Source organism: Acromyrmex echinatior, chromosome 7 (genome assembly GCF_024713525.1).
Source record: "Acromyrmex echinatior isolate Ae372 chromosome 7, ASM2471352v2, whole genome shotgun sequence".
Taxonomy (NCBI): Eukaryota; Metazoa; Arthropoda; class Insecta; order Hymenoptera; family Formicidae; genus Acromyrmex; species Acromyrmex echinatior.
Window position 1 is genome coordinate 5,135,648 of NC_141858.1, and position 14,986 is coordinate 5,150,633.

Genomic DNA, 14,986 nt, shown 5'->3' on the forward strand with positions numbered 1-14,986 from the left:
TAATTAAATAGATAGGGTATTTTTTAATGATACGACTTAGTAATTAATTATAATATTTCTATACATTTTTAATAATATAACTTACTAACACTAATTATGATAATTTTTTTTTACCAACGTAATACAAATGGTCAAGCGTGCTTTCTTATCGACAAATTTAATACTGAATCGTATTACTACTATTGCTGAACAATTATACAATATTATATTATTATTAACTAATTCTTAATTACGGAGAAAGGGGAAAAAATCAAAACATGTTTCAAAGAAAGTTTATACTTTATTTTATAAACTTGATACATTTTTTTGGCGTTGCGAGTTGTATATTTTAAATACATTTTGTAACGCACAATTCTTAACATGTTTTACACATCGTGTAGTTTAGTAACATCCAGATTATGTAAAGAATCTATATCTTCGTAATCAGCATCCAAAGTTCCAATGGTTCAGTTATTGAGTATATCAGCCAACCATTCGCGTTTTTCACATCTTTTAACGCAATGCTCGCAAAGATTTGCATATTTCGGGCCGATTTCGGCGAGCGATTCCCACTACCGCTCAAGGCCGCCGGACGCTCACGTGACACTCTGGCTCAGGAATGTCTCTGTAGCTTAAACGTGGAAATGCGGAAGTCGTTCCTTATGTTATTAAAAAATATTTTGCAAAATAATTTTTATTTTCTTAAAAAAATCAAATACTAAATTTTCTAAAACATTTAGTTAGAATAATTCTTATTTACCAGAAAACTATTCTTCAATAATCGTTATAAATTTACATCGAGAAGTTTCTATATCGTCTTTATGTAATTGTTTAACATTCTTTTTTAAACAATTACATAAAGACGGTGTTACATACGTTAAAGAGAATGTTAACAATTAATCGTTAGTCAAGAATTTAAAATGATAAAATTATATTCGCTTATAGAAGAAAATAGTTATTACGATATAGAATCCTTGTTACTTGAGATTTTGTAAGACTTCGTATGGAAAACACGGAATTTCCAGATTCACGTATTTCCTGACTTCAATCTTCGCAAGTCTGTTGTAGAAACTTCTTTATGTAAATTTGTAATAATTATTGTATAGTTTCTGATAGGCAAGAATTATTATAACAAAATGTTATAGAAAATGTAGTATTTTATTTTTTTAAGAAAATAAAAATTATTTTGCAAGAAAAATATTCTTTAATAACATAAGATACGCACGTTTAAGCTACAGAGACGCTTCTGAGCCAGAGCGTTACTTGAGCGTCCGACGAGTCGGCCGCCGAGCCTCGAGTGGTGGTAATGCACTGGAATCGGTCCGAAATGTGCAAATCTTTGCGAGCATTGCTTTAACGTATATGAGAGCCTCTAACATATACGTATGTACATATGTATGCCTGTATGTACGTATGTATGTATGTACGTATGTATATATGCGTGTACGTATGTATATATAATATATGTAATGTGTATAATATGTATAACATGTATAATACGTTCATATTTAATATTTACATAAGAAAAAAAAATTATATAGTTTGTAAAAAATTTGTAATAAATTTTATTGTTAAATTTTATTGTTAATTTTATTATAACACATTATCCTTGTATATCCAAGATGATTGTGTGAATTATCAAATCCCATTTCACGTAAACCTTGTCTCCTTTTTTACGCAACACCTTTTTAACAAGATATACATGAGGATTAGCGATACAACTCATACTCGTAGAATCTTCCAGTAATAGATTTTCTGCAATAATCTTCCAGAAGATGCGTCACGGGATTAGTTTTCTGTACTTTGACGATTCTAAACACTTCCAATTTTTTGGTCCAATTTGGCGTCTTTCTCAAAGATTGTCTTGAATTTGCTACGCCACTTTGAATCGCGGGAGTACGACGGCATTTATGCTACTGTACACATGATTAAGAGTTTATCGGCGATCGTGGGTGTCACATCGATGAGCCGTATACCGGTAGTTCGATGCTTTCGCACGTTGTATTACGACACTAGACGCGGTAGCAAGTCGATCTATTTGTAATTTCCATCGTGTGTAAATTGTTTCCACATATCGTTTTTCGACGTGCGATTGAACCGTTCGACGATCAAGGCCTTCATTACGAAATATGTAGAATAATGATTGATATTGTGCTTCTTCAAAAGTTTCTGTACATCCGAATTGTAAAATTCTTTTCTCATATCAGTTTGCAAATTTTTCGGACATCTGCAATCGTCTCGAATTATTTTTGCTATCGCTGTAGCCATCTCATTTCCACTCTTGGTTTTGAGCCGTAAGATCCATGCATGCTTACTCAACACATTAATAACGGTGAGAATGTAGTGGTAACCTTAGTTGAATCATATGTAATAGCGCATCTCGACCACATCAGCCTGCCACAGGTCATCGTATGCGTAAACTATGACACGTCTGCGAAAATTTTTCCTCGCTGGAGCATGCAGTTCTTCCACCAGTCGCCACTTTTCGAGGCTTTTCTTTTCAGACATGTTATGTTATGTTATGATTATTGCTATATAATACGTAAAATATGACAAAATTTTTAAGGAAATGTTGTTCATCGGCATTTCGATGTCAACTAAAATGACTGTGTATCCCGTTTCAATTTATAATTAAGCCTTCACGAAACTCCTCGATAATAGACAATATTTCGTTATCGTTGGCGTTGTAACATGCCTGACGCGAGGCATCAAGCAATCGGAGACGATCCACTAGCTCGTTAGAATCGTCACAACAATAAATATAGTCGATTTTATTTAGGATCATAGTGCGTGATATTACACCTTTTTCGACTCTTTTACCTAACGTGTTGTTTAGATTCTTGGCGCGCGGTATACCCATTCCAACTTACTTGATACCAAGGGTGCTATTATATTTGTATCCTTTGTTATTTAATATTGCATTATTCGAATTATGGCTGCGTCACTTTTATACGCTAGTTTATTATCCTTTGTGTAAAAAGTGGGATTCTTTTGAAAATTAATTCGTACAAATCAAGTATTCCTTTACTCCATCTACAATCACAAAGTCATTCGTGTCTACATCGAAATATTTGCACCGAGCATCGTGCCGTTCTCGCTGATGTATACACCATAAACGTGATCGATCGTTTTTTCTGTCACCATCGAGAAGCATGTTTTTTGTCGAAGTGCTTCTAATTGATTATATAACTCCTCACGAACTTGCCGCGTTTGCAAAGATTGTTTAACTAACGTTTCAAGCAGTTCATTGGGCGTTTCATAAATGTCTTCGAGAGAATGTGCAAATGTTTGTACGATAATTCGCATAGTTCAGGTGACGCATAATTGGAATCCGAACGTTTGAATCTTTTGTACGTTGCTTTTTAGATGACGATATTAATTGAAGCTATGAATTATCCATCCGGAAGCCAACACCATCATTACCATCTTCATGAACATCTTCATTATTTTCAGGTTTTCTTTTCTTAATATTTTTATCCTTTACAACGTTGACTTCTTTCTTAATTAGTTGAGATTCATCATTAGCGGGTACTCGATAATTTGTTTTAGACGATAGGCTTAAGTGTAGCTTCAATGCAATATTTTCCTCTATTTTGCCAATTTTTAAAGCGCGATACTTTTTACGAATCAAGTCACTCGTTTTCATAATTTGTTTCGCTATCTTCTCGCCATTCTAGAGCGTTTTGCTGTTATTCATGCACTTGAAAGGAAATGTTATATAGTTGACGTATTGACGATTAATCACGCTAAGGTATTGCATACTCATTAAATTCTTTTCTATATCGTAAGCGCACTGTCTTTATCTATCACTATGAATCCATACTTTTGTTGTCAACAGCAACACAGTTTGCAGAAATTCTCGTAAGACATGTCGGTGTTTACATGATCATTATACATATACATGTTTCAGATTGATATCGTTCTGTTTGAACAGGATCAACAGATTTGCATTATCGCGTATAAGATGCTTCGGTATCTTTGCGTCTGACATAGATAGAAGCAGTCAACGTCCGCGTGTTGGCCCAGCGCAAAGTACTCTCTGATCGCGTCTTGCTTATCGCATGCCACGTTATTGAAAACAAAAATGAATTTGAAAACGCTTTGTTCGGTGATATTACACCGTTATTATTGGAGAATGTGAAATAATCAATTTCTTCAATTGGTGCTAATAAATTCTCCAAATCAGTATTTTGGCTGTTGCAACGACTTTGAGTATACGTTCTCAAAACATAGGCCATGTGGACTTTCCAACACGTTTGTTACGATTCCGCATACAGAAATCAACAGCATGTTTCCATGCTTGCGTATTTCTTTTTCAGTCTGTACTTTATTGTCGATATTAGTCACTTTGATCGTCTGCAATTGTCGCATGAACTTTATATCTTCTTCCTTTATAACATTCATACAAATTGAAAAAAAACGATATCGAGAGCGAATGTATTTATAGTAATGCTCAAAGCTAAATCGTTCAGTATTCAAAATGTTTCTTATCGTGTCGGACAATTGATGTATATAGTTTAACCATCTAAGAGTTGGAATATGTATCGAAAATTATTTTGCTATGAGAGTTTAAGAATTACATAGATTAATTGTGGAACAAATAACCCGAGCATATAAAGGCTGATTCAGAGGTTCAGCAACATCGTTGGTGCTTAAACATTATAATTTGCCCTGTCATCAATCGCATATTGATGATCCAATGCCGTTTATAAGAAATTGTAGCAAATGTCAACAACAATAAAAAGCTGCGGTTTTTTAAATCATGCGATAAACGCACTTCCGATGGAGTTGCTCCAATGGGATATCTCTGGATAACAATTTTGTGGTCCTGGTACGCATTTAGAAAAGCGATTGGCTAGATGCAATCGAGGCATTATTAGACGCGGCGTGTCGCGAACACGACATAACTTATTCGCACAGCAAAGATCTAACGAAACGACACGTAGCTGATAAAATACTCGCTGAGGAGGCGCGGAAACGGATTATCGCAATAAATTCTTGGAGAAAGAGCTGCTGCCACAGCTGTTTGGGTGATTATGAAAGCCAAAACGAAAATTGGTATGAGCTTGAAAATGAAAAAGAAGAAAATGCCGATGAAAAAACAAATATTACCGGTGACAAAATGATGGTATCTTATCTATTCTACCACTGTTGGGATTCTTCGGTTCGTTGATCAGCAGCGCGATAGGAATCGCAAAAGCTATAAACGATAATAAAGTCGCGCAACATCAGTTGGAAGAACTGAAACGTCATAACCACGTCATGGAAGGTCATGGAGTCATGGAGGTCATTTACCTCGCTCCGTACAAGTGTGGACGAGGAGTCACAACGGAAAAAATAAAAAAGATTAAAAAAAACAGTTGCCAAAAATGGTGAAGGATGTACCTACCAACGTACAACTGCAACAACTGGCAAAACGTATGCATATACTATATTTCAAAAATATTTTTATGCATACTACCCTACCAAGGAGAGTCCCTACAGTGAGAGTGTATCGAAATGAGAGCGGTATCGTAAATTTTGATAATGCTGATGGACTAGCTACTCATTAGGTGGCGTACGCGAAGCGGGGAGATCGTGTTGTTTACTTTGATAGTTTCGGCAATCTTCGATCATCGAAGAATTTAGACGTAACGCAAATCGAGTATAATCGTCGAGTATAAATACTTTATTAATGTTACGATCAAAATAACTGTAGACAACTGCGTCTATAGTTTTTACACGGTTGATGATCAATTTAAGAATTGACATTGCATTCTTTCAACTCAGTATTCATTCAAATATGACATTTACGCTCACTAGTAAGAGTAGCGTCTTCACAGTCTGCTACTTTCCGGCCATAGATTTGAGCGATGGCGATTACGAGTTCGGTCTAACGGACTTTGAAATCTACCAAACGATATCTAATATAAATTTATCGAATACTAAGTTACTTTGATGAAGATGACAAGGAAATTGTCATTCCCGAAGGATCGTACGAAATACATAACATAAACAAGTATTTAAGACGTGCAATTCTACAATTTTATCCTAATGATGTTGCGAAAGAGAAAACGCTTCGCAAACAGGATGAATAGTACCCATTGACTATTCATGCCAATAACAATACAATGAAGAGTAAGATCAAATGCGCTTATCGAGTATATTTCAAACTCACAATATTCGATCGCTGTTGGGATTTTCATCGAATCGCGTGCTGGAACCATCACAATGGCTCGTCGAATCAGACGTAAATATCATCAACGTAAATATCATTTGTATTGAATGCAACGTGTCCATGGGCGCATATAGCAACGATAAGTCCGTGCACACGATGCATGAATTTTCGCCGAATATATCATCAGAATATAAGATATCGGAAAGACACAGATCATTTATCTTCCTATCATCATGCGGAGCGTTACAGATCTGACGGTTCGTTATGAATCAAGACACACAATTATCGTGGAAAATTTTTATGGAGAAGAAATCACTGTTTGATTGCATGTACGGAGGTGACAGCGATAAAGTTATGCGACAATGATAACGTGAGATGCTTGTTTTGAATGAGCAGGCGAAACAGACTAGAAACATAATTTTTGCTAGAGGGACAATGATTAAAAATATTCGATCGTTCAGTAGAAGGAAGCTTACTGTGTCAAATGTTAAATTTTTACAATTATTGGGCTTTGTTGTACGAAATATTTGAGATGGTTGATATCTTAAATATTGGAGGTAAGCCGATTTTTGACGATTATCAAGTTTCACACGTACAATCCGTCAACATCACATTTGGACATAGCAACATTAGAGATAAAGTACCCATATAACAGCAGGATTTATATACGTTACCGTTTGAAAGTATTCTCTACATCGAAGTTAGATTGACGTCAAAGAAAAAAGATTAACAAAAACAGTTAACAATTGGAAGTATTTACATGGCGATCATGTTTGACAAAATTCTTATTCCGTCCGAGTATAATGCGAAATGTTTAATAACACCTGACGGACACTTTAACTTTTGCGTGCCGCTCAGTATGTTGTTGAGGTTTTGTTAGAATTACAAACGTGTGATAATTAACGCTAGTCACGAATTAATTTTGATACGATCGCGCAACAACAACAATTTCATTGTGGGAGATCCAGCGACTGAATCGACGCTTGAATTATTCAAAATATAATGGAGAATGCCTCACGTTATGTCGAAGAACATGCTATTTCATGTGAAGGGTTCGCTTGTAATAAGGAATCCTAGACGTAACAGAAAAGTTCATAAGCGAGTAAATATTGTTTAATTTCATTTTCTCGGACCTCAATTTACTCTGTTAATTCGTACCATATGCGATTGGAAAACTGTTTTACTCTATCTTTTTTCACTAATAATCTTTGTTTTAATTCTATGTATTTCTTTTTTTTGACATCTTGATATTTCTATGTATTGATGATGATCAAATTTTGACCGAAATATCTACGTTATTCCAATATATGATAATTTAAATATATGATTTTCGTTTAAAACATCTAGCGTTGTGGCTGTATGCTCCTTGTATTTATATTATCATAATTAGTGTTATTAAGTTTTCTAATCGATATAAAATCTCACTCTCGAGTGTAGGAGAGTAGTTGATTTATATTATTTAAAATTTATAGAAATATTATCATAATTAGTTACTAAGTCGTATCATTAAAAAATCGTAAATACCATATCTTTTTAATTAAATTGCGTAAAATGAAAAGACAACGTGGGAGAGAGCGCAACGGGAGGAAGAGAGAGCGTGAATAATGAGTATAGGACCGCAATGAGTTGGAGAGAGAGAGAACTGCACCCTACAATGGGTGGAAGAGAGAGGACAGGTTAAAGAGAGAACGCAACGGGTGAGAGAGAGAAAAAGAACGAATCCCCTTTCCTCTAACACGGATCCCTGTGACGCGCTTCCTTTCCCCAACGTCTATATACACTTCTCCCTCTCTGACTCGTCACATACATACCGCATATACAGGGTGGGCCATCTATTGGTACGTTTTTAAAAATGCGATCAAATGAGCATACATTGATATTTTTTATTAATTTTTTTTTTGTTGTGAAGCTAAAAGTATCCGCGTCAAGAATGAAAAACGATTTCGTTCATGTGGCTCCCTCTACTGGCCTTACAGTATGCCATTCGGTCACCCCAATTATTAATGACATTTTGGACTACCTCGGCGCCAATTTCACTCAAAACAGTCGTAATATAATGTCATCCACTAACATCCCTTTCTCACGAACTTTCCTCACCAATTTGCGTATAGCTCCTTCGGTGGGTGCTCTATCACGACCCATATTTCTTTTCAAAATTCGTACAGTTTCGGCGACACAGCACTGACTTTGAAAATAAGTTTTTAAAATTCCAAAACGCTCTTCAAGAGAAAACATGTTGTTTCGTGCCGCGGACGGTATGACTAATAAACTGTCAAAATTTCGGGTCTGTAGCTCGTTCGGTGTTGCCATACGACGAAATTCAAAAACGTACCAATAGATGGCCCACCCTGTACGTATACGCACTAAGCCATAGTGGGTTAGAATCGGTCTTTACTACTATCTTACGTTAAATTAACATAAAGATTTGAGGTTGATCGTTTGGGACATGTAAAATGTATTAAAATAACACCAAATTTTTTATTGTGTAGTGATAAATTGATCATCTAGAAATAAACTGAATCTTACCATCATTAGTTTTTGTCTTGCCTAAGGTCTGGATTTCCATTTTACGGTGTAACTTCGTTGTAGTAGTTGATGTAGTAGTAAAAGTTCCTGCACAACAAATGTTATATTATATATTGGCTGAATAAATAATTTACAAATATATAGCAAAGATATAAAGTAAGAATTTATAAATTAGATTTTGAGATAAATCAAATAGAAGATAAAATATCTTCTAAAACTATCATGGTAATTGGTGCGCAAATTAATACATGCTTCTCTAATAGAACTTAAATGATACACATGTTACGTATCTTTTTACTATTTCAACTCAAGTAATAGTATTTTTGCTTCAAAATTTTTTTACAAAAATATTCTCATCGAATGTCTTTCTATTTTAACTCAGTAACAGCAGCTTTAATTCTCTGTCAAAAATTATTACCCCTTGAAGAAACTATTATACCTATTATTTTAATAAATTAAAATTAAAAAATTCAAATTCAAATGTGTGTGCTACTGTCTTTATCAATCAAGTGAAGTTTTATCAAATCAAAAACTAAAAGTGGTACTATCTTCTTCATTTACTTAATTCCAATGATATGTATCACTTGTACAAAAGATTTGATGTCAGCAACTGGCAAATTAAATTCCACAAAATTTTATACAGCATTCCTATAAAAGATTTGATATCAATAACTGATGCCAAGTTAAATCTCATATCAAATTAAATGTAGAATATAATCAAAGTGATATTATCGCTTTAATTTTTATACAATGAAACCTAAATGTATACAAGTATTATTAAATTTCTATCGAAGGATCTTCCGATCTTTTAATTGTTCTTAAAAAAGTTATATATCATAATTCATTCAAACACATTTTCTCTTCCAACCAAATTAATAGTTAATTATTTAATTTTGTTCCAAAACATTATATCATAAAATTGCATTACCTTTCTCAATTTAAGTGCTATCACAAAAAATTAAAGAAGTAATAATAGTATAAAATGAAAATGTTTAATTTAAATAGAAAAATTTTGTATGTAAAAACACTTGGGACGCTGCTCTAAATCTCGATATAACATAGTAATTATAAATTCATGAATATAATGGAATATACATATTATTAGGTGTTGGAATTAATTCGTAGCGTTTTACAAGTGATGGGAAGTACTTTCATTAATGTATTTTTTAATGCTCATGTGAAATAAATAACATTCTTTCATTAAAAACGCTACGAATTAATTCCAACACCTAATACAAGGGTTTCTCATCCCGTGGACGAATTTGCGATAGAACTCTACTGCGCATCAGCTTGATAACATTACATTCGTTACAGACTTGATACTTTTTGGAGCGCTTTGCTTTGATATAATATGCTTTGATATAGACTGCTCGTTGCCACAAGCGTAAGGCCAGCGTTCCAAGGAGCAGAAATTGACAATGGAACGGAACTCAACACGACGAATTACAGCTATTCCGTTTTCTTTCTTACGCTATTCTTAAATCTTTTATATTCCATGGAGCGAAATAAACGGAAGCGGAATACGCGGAATAATATATAATCATACTTTTTCTATTATTTACAATACTTGTAATAATAAAAATAATATTTTAATATAAATATAATAATGTATATAACAAACTGGTAAACATTAGAATTTTTTTAGCAGTAAAATATTTTTAACATAATTGTAAAATTATCTCATGATTGGTTAAAACTTGATTTCGCTGCCGCGTTTACCGCTCAATAGGACATAAGAAAAAAAAATGAACGGAATCGTAGGCTGCTGATTAATATCTACATTCATATTTACTGTAATTATCGAATCATTAACATTCTGCTATTTATCAATTCTATATCCATAATGAAAAAGATAAAAAATAGTAACCAATCGCATTATATGAACAATGACTGTAATATACATCGACAGCATAAATTAAGATTATTTGCAACTTTCGTTTATTTCGTAAATTGTAACAATGAAATTATAGCGAAAATAGCGGAACGACTGCGATTCAGCCTGTTGATTCCGCGAGTTCCGTTGCCAATTTTCGCTCTATGACCTGATTGCTTAATATTGTTGTAAGATCATGTGGATATTTGATGGTGAGTATGTTAGTTGATATAGTGAACCTGATACTTGATAGTGTTCCGTGTTTTTTTATTTGTACATAACCTTCCTCTCAAAATTCCTCAAAATTTTCTTTCATTATCAAATATAAAACTGTCTGCCGATAATTTTTATACTTAATAAATTAATACAATACAATACATTAATACATTACAGACAATTGTATGTGCAAAGCGTTTTATTTTTTACATATTTACATGAAAACTCTTTAAAATATGATCGACTTTAAAATGTCACTTTGTGTTGAAAATTTTGTCCTTTAATATTTTTTAATATAAATACTTGAAATTTCTTATTATTAATTTGTAAATAACAACAAAAATTAACTTACATTTTAAAATGTGCACTTTTCTATAATTTTAATACTAAATTGCACATAATTCATTAATGCTATTGTGCTAATATTGTTAAACAATTCAAATTTGCCGTTTAGTGGTGACGACAGTCAAACTGCAGTTCTCATTGGCTGGATATACTTAAAATGTGCAAGAGAATATATCTTTGTATTTCTATCATAATGGAATATAGAAAATTGGGAAAATTTTGTGGTACAAAACTAATTATTGAAATTTGACATAAACTTGACGTAATATGATATAAAATATGAAGAAGTCTAATCAAAATGAATGGCTAAATAAGCGGATCCTGCTCAAAAAACAGAAACTGATTTGATGGGTCGTGTGATGGCAATGTCCGTTTGTCAAGTTTATAGCGATCGGCATTTTTGTAACATGAAATGGTATTTCATTGCTGAGACCTTCCTTTTGGGATTCCTGGACACATTACAGATTTTTTCCTATCAATCAGTATAGTTAGATACGATGGATTTTATATACTAATAAATATGACAAAACATTGAGGAAACTGAGAACTTTGAAGAAATCAATCTACGAACTTTGAGAAAAAAGTTTTATAGTGTAATATAAGACAATGGGAAACTGTGATAAATAGTACCACGTATTTTTTGTTTATGTATTGAGTAGCACGTGCGCCAGCTGAAATGATATACCACTTCAGCAAATATCCGATTTATAGTACGTTTCACTTGACTCTCATAAAATCATTTCATCTTTATTTATGAAATGTTAAACAAATAATGCTTGCGATCAATGTTGTTCAATCGTTAAAATGAAATTGAGTGACAAACGGACACTCAATCGTACGATCCATCAGATCCATTTTTTGATTTTTGATCAAGGTCCATTTATTTTGGTTAGATTTCTCCATATTTTGTTTTATGTTATTTCTGTGTCAAGTGTCACGATGATTTGGTTTTGTACCATAAAATTTGCCCAATTTTCTAAACTTCTTAATAAGAATAAGAGAGATATACCTCCCACACAGCTACAGATAAAAGCATGTGCATATATGCGACTGAATTATATAATCGTGTAAGTTATGAAAATTATTAAATTAAAGGGTCCTAAAATCGTCCTATTTTATCACGATTTTAGGAGAAATATCCAAATTGACTTCACAGATTGCAAAATTTTGTTTACAAAAATTAAAGAACGCGTAAAAAGAAATCCTGCAAAACACAAGAATTTCACAAGAAAATCGGGGAAAAAATTCGCTTTTTCTGGCATGTCATCTGAGATTAACATTCGCTTAATATATAATAAAAGTTTTACAGTTTGTAGATTAAAATTAAACGAAAGACGGAATTGAGATTATTTGAATGAACAATACTGAGTTCGTAAAATTAAGATTCAAAGCATACAAAAAATATTTCTCCCAAACGAAATTACGTGTTTTGCAAGGATTCGAAACATCAAACCGAGTTGAAAAATTTCGTATAGCAGTAATCAACAGTAATTGCGTGGTCTTGCGATAGATGGCGTTGTCCAGATCCGCAAAGAGTGGGAAGTTACAGGGTAGCTCGAGCATCAAAAAGGTCCTGCCAGGTCTGCCGTGATCACTGTTACCGTCCCTGCGGGGAATTACGCAGCGGTGATAAACTTGGCGAAGATGAGCATCCCGCTCGAAGAACTAGAGATCACGGACCTCCGAGCAAAGCAAACTATCATCAGAGTCCTGGTGCTCGACGTCCGTGACCAAGACGGCGTTGCCAAGATCGACTTCTTGACAGCAAAGATGAGGGAAATGATAAGAAATAGGGAAGGGATAAGAATCTTCTGCTCCTTCAAGACGGCTGGCAAGGAGTGAATACCTATCGCTATGAGTTTTGTTGAAATCAATTGATATCACATCGTGAAGTCTCCTTGTAAGCTATGAATATCTGGCCTCGAAAACTCGGTCATCGTGGAAGAAGTGACATACGCCCTAGCCTCAGTAGGAGGTTGTGATCAGGCGGACGTCAGAATAGGTCTAGTAAAAAAAGGCATAAATATCATCTGGGCCAGATACCCAGTCACTGCCGCCAAAAAACTGGTAAAAGCCGGTTGAGGGTCTGTGCGGGTAAACCTTCTGACGGCATGGCCGTTATAATGCTTCAAGTGTATGGATATTGGTCACATCCGATATTGAAACTACAGCAGTACAACAGACAGAGCTGGCTGCTGCTACCGTTGCGGTGAGCAAGGCCACGCTATGCGCCGGTCAAATACCCAGTGTGCAGAGAGACGGACAAGCTGGACATATCATATTGGCAGCGGTGTGAAGTGTGTGGTCAAGAGGAAAAAGAAAGACCCTGTCCCCCTACCACACAAAGGAAGGCGCTGTCGGTGACAGCGACGACAGCAACCCCGAAGCCCACATCAAGGACTTCGAAGGCACCTGAGGGCGATCAGTTTGTGGGGCCCATTGAAATGTGGATCCAAGAAGAGGACTCGCATGTGGAGGTTTACGAGGAGGACGCAGGTAAGAAATAAAATTCCCATCCACACGTGTCTTCTAGGCGAATCTGAATCACGCTGCCGCGGGGCAGAGTATGTTCTTGCAATGTCTCGCGGATAGGAATGGAGTGGTTATGGGGTATCATGAAGGATGTAACGTGTAACATGTAACGCATTGATACCTCGGAGGCGCTCCAAACCTTTTAGGTCCGCGTGTTGGTCTGATGCAGAGTTGCGACAAGTGATCCGCGCTAGATGCCACTATACGCTGACCAAAAGAAGGTGTGAGCGAGACAAAGTGATCGCTGCCACACATGTAGCTCTCCAAGCCGCGCGAATGGCTGTGAGGATGGCAATCAGGAAAGCTAAGGCCAAGGCCTGGGAAGAGCTTATCTCTTTCTTGAATGTGAATCCTTGGGGGTATTCTTACAAGATTGTCTTGCACAAGTTACAGTCATGAACGCCCCCAATTACGAAATGTATGGACCTCCAGCTTTTAGAGGAGGTAGTGGAGATTCTTTTTTCGCACAGGATGGAGGAGGAATTTCTCCTTATGCATGCCCTCCAGAAGGTCGGAGTCACTGAAGAACTGGAGATTACTGAGGATGAGATGTCGTGGGCAGTCGGAAGACTTAAGGGGAGACCCAAAGTTTCTGCTCCCGATGATATCCCGGACAAGACTTGGATCTTGGCCTGCGGCAAATAGGCGAGTACCTGAGGCAGATCTTTGAAAACTGCCTTAGGTTAGAGAGATTTTCCCCCCAATGGAAGAGGAGAAGACTTGGTCTTTTTATGCAAAAAGAGCCGGCTTGTGAAGTTCCCGTTGGCCTATAGGCCGATATGCTTTTTGGACGATGCGAAAAAGCTATTTGAACGGATAATCGCGGTCCGCATCGTCTAGCACCTAATTCGGAAGGGCCTCGAGTTCTCAGCAGGGCAATATGGATTTCACGAGGAGCTTTCGATTGTCGACTAGTGATGCCAGATTCGTGTGACAAAATCACGCATGCGCGCTAGCGCTAATAGTAAATTAATATATGTTTAATAAATAGCATATAATATATCAATATTTTCTACAGCAGTGCTCAGAATTAATTGCCCATTTTGGGTAGATTTCTCAGGAGATCCCCACTACCACTCGGTGGCCGAGCCCACGTGACGCTGTGCTCCAGAAGCATGTGATACAAAAAGTATGCTGAGAGCATATCTTCCGGCAAATATCATTAAAATATTTTCTTTCTTACATTATTTTTATTTTAATATTTAAATTTTTTATTATTAACATATTGTGTGTATATTCTATAATAATATAATAAGCAATAATATAGTAAGCAATTATTATAATACTATAATTACGTCGTATTTAACATATATGATCTATTTCAAGGACATATTATATATATAGGATGCGTCATCAAA

General features: G+C 35.2%; 1 protein-coding gene across 3 annotated transcripts in view; it reads right to left on the minus strand.

Moving 5' to 3' along the window:
- LOC105154647 (uncharacterized) overlaps nt 1-14,986 on the minus strand; it is a 577,042-nt gene that overhangs the window by 154,751 nt on the left and 407,305 nt on the right. For all 3 annotated transcript variants that reach the window (XM_087408173.1, XM_087408174.1, XM_087408172.1), the window contains exon 10: nt 8,663-8,749. In XM_087408173.1, the coding sequence (XP_087264299.1) occupies nt 8,663-8,749 (87 nt within the window). The remainder of the gene's footprint in view (nt 1-8,662; nt 8,750-14,986) is intronic.